Source organism: Phaseolus vulgaris, chromosome 3 (assembly GCF_000499845.2).
Source record: "Phaseolus vulgaris cultivar G19833 chromosome 3, P. vulgaris v2.0, whole genome shotgun sequence".
Taxonomy (NCBI): domain Eukaryota; kingdom Viridiplantae; phylum Streptophyta; class Magnoliopsida; order Fabales; family Fabaceae; genus Phaseolus; species Phaseolus vulgaris.
The window spans coordinates 34,713,575-34,722,766 of record NC_023757.2 but is presented as its reverse complement, the minus strand read 5'-3'; the positions used below and the strand labels follow the sequence as shown (position 1 = coordinate 34,722,766).

Genomic DNA, 9,192 nt, shown 5'->3' with positions numbered 1-9,192 from the left:
AATGCTTTGCGTATTTGGAGTTGGATTCGATAGATTTTTCCTACTTCTCATTTCTTTAATAAGGATGATCTTCTCTTTTTTATTAAGAGTGATGGTAGTCCTTTAGTTAAATTGATTAAGCTTGATGTGATAACCTTTTCTATTTGGATGATATGACATATGAGGAATTATGCTCGTTTTCAGGATAAGATTGAGGTTTCTATGGCTATTTCGATTATTAAAGATTTAACTCGTCTAGTGGGTAATTCGTCTAAAGCTTCAATGAAGAATGATATGTTAGATTTCAATGTGATCAAGTTGGTATTAATACTCGTACTAATAAAGTTCTTTGTCCTCTTCCTATTAGATGTGAGTTTCCTTCACCAGGTTGGGTTAAAATAAATACTAATGGGGCTGTCAGGGATATCTTGGTCTTGCTACTTGTGGAGGTATTTTTTGTGGGATTATGAGAGAATTTATTGGAGCTTTTTTTGCATTTCTTGAAGTTCAAACGACTCTGGTTGCTGGGTTTTATGGGGTTATACATGCTATGGAGGAAGCTCAAAAGATGGGGCTTACTAATGTCTGGCTGGAATGTGATTCTGCTTTGGTTTGTGCTACGTTTACTGTTAGGACCAATGTTCCTTGGATGTTTCGTAATCGATGGAATAATTCTCCTAATTACTGTGGGAAAATCAGGTTTATGGTTACTCATATTTTTCGTGAAGGAAATACGTGTGCTGATAAGTTAGTTAATTTAGGATTTATTGATAGAGAATCTTTTCATTGGTTTAATAAGCTATCATCTAGTCTGTTCTTAGAATTTTTTTATGAATAAGTATAGTTTACATATGTATAGTTTTTGTTAACATATGAATTTTTGGTCTAGTTTCCCATATTTTTGTTTTTTTAATAATATTTTTTTTTCAAGTGATGACAAATGATTGTTATTACTTGAGGTGTCAACACAATTGAGATGTTAAGTTGCATAATGATGCCTAACATGAAAACTTTTATTTAAAAAAATTATCTTGATTAGAAAATTAGTTTCCTTTTAGCAACTTTTAGAAAGTAAATTTATAATAAATATTACAACAATTATAAAATTTTTAGAAGAAAGAAAGTACTTAGTAAACATAAAATTATTTTATTTTACACACACAACATATGTATGTATATATAATAATTATAAAAAAATGCTAATAATAAATACAAATAATATAAAAATAACTATAATCTTAATAAAAATATTCCACTGTCTTGGTCGAAAGGTATAGTTTCACTTTGTTACAATTGAAGCAAGTTGAAACGAAACTGTTTCAGTTTCGAACAACGAAGTCCCATCAGAGAAGCATAGCAAAAAACTTACAGATTGAGGAAAGGTTGTTCCTCCTCTTTTTCAGTGGATATGACAATCTCTTTGAGTTTGATTATGGGAGGGACGAGATGCCTAAGGAATGGGCCTGGACTTAAAAAAATTGTGTACAAACACTTTTAAATGATTAAATTGCAACTCAATTCCTCAATAACACTATTTACATTTTTATTTCTCTATTTAGTAACTTTTTGTTTTTATTTTTTATCTATTTTTTTAAAATTTTCCTACTTAGTACCATTTCAAAAGTAAAAAATAAAAATAAAAATTTGAATGCATTAAAAAATAAATGATTTTAATGTTTAAAATAGTTATTAATAAAGAAATGAGTTTTTTAAAAAAAAAAATTAAAAATGTTTAGTTTAATTTTTTTTTAAGTATGAAGAAAATAAAAAATTAAACCCTACAACAATATAAAAGTTGAATCTATAAAAAAAATTTACTATTTATTTTTATTATTTTATTGATGATATAATCATGTTAATTTCAAGTAAAAAATACAAGACATGATTATAAAAAAACCAAAGTCAATTAGTATTAATTAGTAGTGGACACACAAATAATATTGAAGTGTCTACCCTAAATGCAAAATCCTAAAAAAAAAACTAATGCAAATGTTACACTCAATGCTTAAAAATGAGAAGAAAAAATATGTAAAAATAAATAAATATAGAAAATAAAAACAACAACAATAAAAATAAAAACAGAAACAGAAATAAATAAAGAATGACAGAAAAAATAATAATAACTAAAAACATAAAAGATATTTTATAAAGGCAAAACAAAATAAGATAAAAATAAAATAACCTTAAAGGAGATACATAATTCAAGTCGAATAAGGACTGATATGGACATAAAAAGAACAACATGATATAACAATAATGTTCATATTGTCGACACACAAAAAGAATTGGATCATCCACTTTTCGTCATTAATTATGTTTAATTTTGCATAAATTATTTAATGTACCATTGAAAAAAATATTAAATGAATTCTCATCTTTTTTTTTTCAACATATACTTATTTAGTATCTCCTTATATCTCTTATCTTTATCTTGTTTTGATTTGTTTATATTTTTTTTATATATCTTTTATCTTTATCTTATTTTTTTCCCTTTATTTTATATCTTTTATGTTTTTATTTATTATTTTTTCTGTCATTCTTTATTTATTTCTGTTTTTTGTTTTTATTTTTATTGTTGCTGTTTTTATAATTATGTCGTATTTTTTACTTGAAATTAACATGATTACATCATCAATAATAATAAAAATAAATACTAATTTTTTTTAATAGATTCAACTTTTATTTATCGTAGGGTTTAATTTTTATTTTCTTCATTTAAAAAAAAAACTAAATATTTTTAATTTTTATTTTGTAAAAAAATATTTCTTTATTCATTAATTATATTTCTAACTATTTTAAATATTAAAATATTTATTTTTTTAATGCATTCAAAATTAATATTTTTTTAATTTATTATTTTTTTTTTACTTTTGAAATGGTGTAGATAAAAAAAAATATTCAATAAAAAATTAAAAATAATAAAAAGTGTTAGATGGAGAAATAAAAATTGTAAATAGTGTTATATGAGAAAATAGTATTATAATTCTTTGTAAGACTATGTTAACAAATATAAGATATAATAATTTTATAATACGTCATTGAAATGAAAATTCAATTATATATTTTTTCTAAAACACTTATCTAAAAAAATTTATAAATCTGAATAATTTAAAGTTTACTGATACAGTAAAAGCGGGAAAAAAAAATTAAAGATTGTGAGAGTGAAGTCACTGCGAACTAATTTGTTATTGATAAATGATAATACATAAAAGATAAAGTCGAAACTAACCAATTTGCCGAAAATAAAACGTTGCAGCCACAACAAGGATCTGCCGTACAATGTGTGTCAGGTGGGTCAGCGAAGCACCACCGGATCACACACTTACCCTAATTTATTTCCCACATTACCCTACTGCTGTTTCAGTGGCATCATCTCATTGGGCCAATCATGGGCCCTCACCATAACTATCCTGAGCTGCATCTCTTTCTATATAAACCCCGTTCATATTTTAAGATATTCAAGTCAATCTCCTGCTTATTTAAGTTATTTCTTGACTCTCAGCACTCCCTACCTAGTGGCGCCTCCCCTTCTACACATCACAACATTAAAGAGAAACACAAATCAAGATACAATTGTAGTTTGTCGGTTCTCTCTTTTCCGGGAAAGGGAAAAATAAAAGGGGAAAAGTTCCCTTTCTGTGGTACCGTATGCTTGTTTCTTCTGGGAATCTAATTCCTCGGCGTGGTGTTGGAAAAAGATATATTTTTGGGGGTGGAGTTCGGATACTCAATTGGCGTGTTGATGAAAGGAGCAAAAGGGGTGTTGGGAAATTCTCATGTGGTGTGATAAATTCAATAGAGTTGAAGTTTGGAGTTGAACTGGATTTTGAATTGAGTTTGTTGCTGGAGCATGTGATTTGGAATTAGGAGTGGGAAAGGGTAAGGCGATGGCTCGGGATGGGAGTGTAGTCCCTGCAGATCCCGGGGCAATGGCGGTTGTCAAGAAGAAGACACAGTCTGCTAGGAGTTGGATTCTGTTCGATACCACTGGGCAGGGTTCGTTGCTCGACGTGGATAAATATGCAATCATGCATCGGGTTCAGATTCATGCGCGTGATCTCAGAATCCTTGATCCCTTGCTCTCTTATCCCTCCACCATTCTCGGTCGTGAGAAGGCCATTGTTCTTAACTTGGAGGTCCACCACATATTTAGTTTTGTTTGTTTGTTTGTTTTGTATGTTACAATTTTTTTTTCCTGTTTTTTCATTTTGTTTTTTTTCTTGTGATTCTGCTTTTCAGCATATCAAGGCAATTATCACCGCTGAAGAGGTTAGTCATCTTTTAATGCTCATGTGACTGTTTTCATCTCTCACGGGTCCGGATTAGAGAACAAATAAGAACATTATGAAAATTAGTTTTAGGGAACCAGCTTTGACTTTTTATCTTAGGCTACTCACAGTTGAAAACTTTGACTATTTGTGACATGAGAACTAGGGGATGGTAGATGGGCCTTCTCTCAGCATTTTATCCACTCTTGCATTTAATGACCAGACTAATCTGAGGATGGATCAAATTCTGGCGACCAAATTTTGCTTTTGTTGTCAAGTTCATTGAATAAAATGAGTAGGAATAGGAAGACATGTCGTATTTTGCCTTGCTTAACTAGTGGCACAGGATCTTGACCCTCTTATACAAGTATATACCTTACATGGTTTTTGTACAAGATACCTAGAAGAATATCTTTCAGCAAAGGACATTATTTTATATTTGTGAATTCCTGTATCAAACCTTTGGTCCTTTGTACAATACATATTTGTTTCTTGAAATTGAGATGACATTGCTCTCACATCCTGAATTCCTGATTGTATCTAAATTTTGGTATAGGTATTGCTGAGAGATCCAACAGATGAAAATGTGATCCCAGTTGTCGAGGAACTGCATAGGAGGTTGCCTCGATTAAGTGCTGGTCTTCAACAGCATGATCTTGGAGGCCAAAATGATGCTGAAGCAGCCGACGAAGATGGTATGTATGCTATATTAATGATGAACCATAAGTAATGAATAAACTTAATGATTGCATCTCTTATTCTTATAAATATGCCTTTTTATTTGCATCATCTATTTTCCTTGTTATCTGAGTGATCTAAATTATGCAATGTAGAGTCACCTTTTGAATTTCGGGCCCTGGAGGTTGCTTTAGAAGCCATTTGTAGTTTTCTTGGTGCACGTACAACAGAATTGGAGATGGCTGCTTATCCTGCATTAGATGAACTTACCTCCAAGGTACATATATTATTGAATTCTTTATCTTCATGTTATGGTTTTAATCTGGGATCCCTGGCCCTTACCCTTTCCTTATGTATGTACAAAATAAGTTCAACAAAATATGAAGCTGCTTGAAAGTGGCTGAAGGAAAATTTATTTCCTTCATCTCAATATATTATCCTTTTCTTTTGTTATACTAATCATCACCAAGGTGTTCATTCTAATTATGCCTGCTTTATTAAAGAATTATTTTGTTGTTTGGCTTGAAGTGTGGATGACAATAGTTCCCTTTCTTCCTTTTATTTCTTTACTTCTTTTGGTTCAGTGAACTTTAGTAATGTAATCTGCAGATTAGTAGTCGTAATTTGGACAGAGTTCGTAAACTGAAGAGTGCAATGACAAGGCTGACTGCTAGAGTTCAAAAGGTATGCCAAGTTTTCACACGGAGAAGACCTATTTTCTTTTATGAAAATATATTCTGCCGCCCCTTCCCCTCATTGCTGTTGATATTTTGGACATCTTTGGATTCTTTTAAGTGAATTATTGTATTTTTCTTAAACAGAATTAGTTTAATATGACTGTAAGATGCCTTGATCAGTTTTAAGTAGAAAACAATACATACATATCCCTTTTTCTTCTTCCATTCCCAGTTCTTGCTATTTGGTACAGGTCAGAGACGAGATTGAACAATTGCTGGATGATGATGATGATATGGCTGACCTATACCTGTCTAGAAAAGTGGGTTCATCATCTCCAGTCAGTGGATCAGGTGCTGCAAATTGGTTTGCTGCCTCCCCCACTATAGGATCAAAGATATCTAGAGCCAGTAGAGCAAGTCTAGCAACAATTCGTTTAGATGAAAATGATGTGGAAGAGCTTGAAATGTTACTAGAGGTTATGTTACTTGCTTTAAAAAATAGTTGGAAAAAGTGTTGCATTATTTTAATGAGGAAAAATTGTTATTAATGGTGTTCATTCATTTTTCAGGCTTATTTTAGTGAAATTGATCACACATTGAACAAATTAACCACGGTAAGGGCCATCTTTGTGTATGTGTGTGTATGTGTAAACATGTGCAACAGGGAGCAGTAAATCTTAATATTTTGACATGGAAGCAGATATAAAGTAATTTGGGAAGATTGTTTTGTTTCTTTGTAAATATGGAGAAAAGTTTGTTTCTCATTAATTTAGAACCCATGATCTGCTTAGTATTCTTATTATTAGACAGTGAACCCAAGGCCTGGCCCTTGGGTAGAGATTTTAGTTTCAGACTAAGCATGTTAAGTTTTACCAAATTGATACTCTTACACTTTAGGAAATTAAGGGTTAACATAGGGGATTTGTATTTTTGTCTCTTCCTTCTTCCATCTGCGGCTGTTTTAAAGTAGAACTTTGTGGTTTATATTCAAAATATTGATTTGGAAGTATTTTGTACAATTGTTTTTTAAATTCTCCACATTATCTTTAAGAACTTTGTGAGATGATATGATATACTATTTGTTTGATCTTCTTGTCTAAGAATGAGTGATTTATGCTGTTTTTTCTTTTGGATCAAATAGACCATATTTGGATATTTGTTGTACCACTTTTGTCTTTGTAATTAAATATTATGATACTTGTGATTCTATCTCTAATTTATGTTGTCAAGATTGCTGAATTTATTTGTGGTGGAACGTGTTAAGATACTCTGGGCCCATTAGATCAGGCTATTCTAGAAAGGGATTGAAAACTAGTTTACTGTTTTGATACGTGTTTGGTCTCTTCAAAGTCTTTGCTACTTGTTTGTATACGTTTACTTCTATTCAACTCTGAATCTGCTGTTCAAGATAGGTTTACTTTTACCTAATTATTTACCTTTCTCTTTTTATTTAAAGCTGCGAGAGTACATTGATGATACGGAAGACTATATTAATATTCAAGTAAGTAGCTAGCAATTTACTGAAAATATCGGTATCTGTTTAATGACATGAAATTCAAGTGAAGTTTTCCATTTTGCAGCTTGACAACCATCGTAATCAGCTGATTCAGGTGCCTTTCATATCTCTGCACCTTGAATGTCATTTATCAGTATTCTCTTATGTCTTTTTTCTCATGAGTTTGCTAAATGGTCTTCAATTCTTTTGCAGTTAGAGCTCTTTCTTAGCTCTGGAACTGTTTGTCTAGCTTTCTACTCCTTGGTGGCTGCTATATTTGGCATGAATATTCCATATACTTGGAATGAAAACTATGGTTACATGTTCAAATGGGTATGCAAATTATTACTGTTTATGAATGTGTTGCCAACATGCAACTATTTGTTTTTTTAGAAACAAGTTTTAATCAAGATTAACTTAAATACATCAATCAAAGGTGTAACTTGATAGTATATTCATTCTTAAAACAAGTAGGTGTGCGTTGATCATTATGGTTTCTTGCAGGTAGTAACGGTCGCAGGAGTATTTTCTGCTTTGACGTTTGTCATGATTACTGCCTATGCTCGCAAAAAGGGATTAGTTGGATCGTGAAAGTAATTTGCTGGAAAGGGATGCTGAATGAACTTTGACTTCTGCATATAATGGTCTAATGAATTATGTTGTGCAAAAGTTTATTAGATGTAGTTTAACTTATGGGTTGTATCAATAACCCGTTACAGGATCTGCTCCCTAAGTTGATATGCTGGATTCAGTCATTGTTATAGATTGTAAATACAGTCTACAGATTTAAAGTTGATTCTTCCTTTTCAATAATTTTAAGATCTTCATACTTATTCAATTATAATTAAAGTTGAATACACATTATTTTATGTTTAATACTGTAGTGTTTCTGTTCCCTTCTAACTTTTATGTAAACAAGGAAAGTGGCTTTGAACTCCAAATAGAAACAATTTTATTAATTATATATGGTTTAATCACAGTACATTTTTATCTGTATTGCCAATTAAATGAATACTAAAATCATGTTCAAACTGACCAGCTACAGTTGAAAATGAAGTTGAACAACTGATGCCATTATGTAATTTATCACGTGGCATCAAACTGGCTTGGTATAGTTGGCAGGTCAAAAGAATGTTAGTTGAGAATTAGTTAGAAATCATCTCCCAAAACATTTGGTTTATATTAAATATAGTTTTTGAGATAATTATTGTTAAGAAAAAATCCAAACACTGTATGATTTTCACTAAATGTTTAAAATATTCAAGTTAAAATAAGACCCTGCATTCCCTAAAAAAGACAATTGGTATTCAACATAACAAATGACGTAAAATGCAAGTGTTTCATCTTATAGATGAAATAATATTGTGCAGTCTTTCCTTACGTCTAACATAATTCTTATATAATCAAAACATATGCTTATAGGATCAGACAATACACGAAAATAATTGTGTACTTGAATATACACATGTGTGTGCGTGTACTTTTTAGATGCAGAAAATGTTCATTGGCTTCGTTAACCAAAGAGATTCGATAAAGATGCAAAATGAATTCAACATCAAATGATCTTTTGGGAAAAGAGATAAAATTGTCTTTGTCACCAACCTCCTCACATAAAGAATATTTCAACTCTGACTCAGTTGTTTGCCCTGTGCAATAAGAAAATAAGCATTGTTAGTTATTAAGGACGTTGTGTAAGGACAAAGGCATTCTATGTATCAAGTTTTTTTAAGCTCGATGGGTGCATAAAATATCACCAGAGAAACTGAAGCTACTCAACGAATATAAACAACCTTTCAATGGTTATCTTCTTCCAACGCCTATGTAAAGCTTACCATCAAGAAGAATAGACAACACAACATGTTCACTGCCAAAATGTTGTTCAAATCTAAAACAATCATCAAAAGATATCTAAAAGATTGTTAATGTTCAACATAAAAGATCATGTAAAGATGCGAGTGTTTCGTCTAATAGACGAAACAAAACTGTGCAATATTTCCTTACATCTGACATATTACTTATATAATCAAAACATATGTTTATACGATCAAATACGTGAAAGTAATATTGTATATCTTAATACATATGTGTATCTATA

General features: G+C 30.8%; 1 protein-coding gene across 1 annotated transcript; it reads left to right on the top strand.

The window, feature by feature from the left end:
• Positions 1-3,439: 3,439 nt before the first annotated feature.
• On the top strand, positions 3,440-7,973 carry LOC137807301 (magnesium transporter MRS2-2-like). The gene is made up of 11 exons (XM_068607889.1): positions 3,440-4,115; positions 4,219-4,248; positions 4,804-4,942; positions 5,081-5,202; positions 5,535-5,609; positions 5,854-6,078; positions 6,172-6,216; positions 7,059-7,103; positions 7,183-7,212; positions 7,311-7,430; positions 7,602-7,973. Exons 1-11 carry the CDS (start codon positions 3,867-3,869, stop codon positions 7,686-7,688), a joined length of 1,167 nt encoding a protein of 388 aa, XP_068463990.1. The 5' UTR covers positions 3,440-3,866; the 3' UTR covers positions 7,689-7,973.
• The last annotated feature ends 1,219 nt before the right edge of the window (positions 7,974-9,192 follow it).

What these genes read in the sequence shown, in the direction of transcription:
- LOC137807301 (XM_068607889.1), top strand. Translation starts at nt 3,867, where the DNA reads ATGGCTCGGGATGGGAGTGTAGTCCCTGCAGATCCCGGGGCAATGGCG. An exon ending in TGAAGCAGCCGACGAAGATG is followed by an intron (nt 4,943 to 5,080) that starts GTATGTATGCTA and finishes TATGCAATGTAG; the next exon opens with AGTCACCTTTTGAATTTCGG. An exon ending in CATTGAACAAATTAACCACG is followed by an intron (nt 6,217 to 7,058) that starts GTAAGGGCCATC and finishes TTTTATTTAAAG; the next exon opens with CTGCGAGAGTACATTGATGA.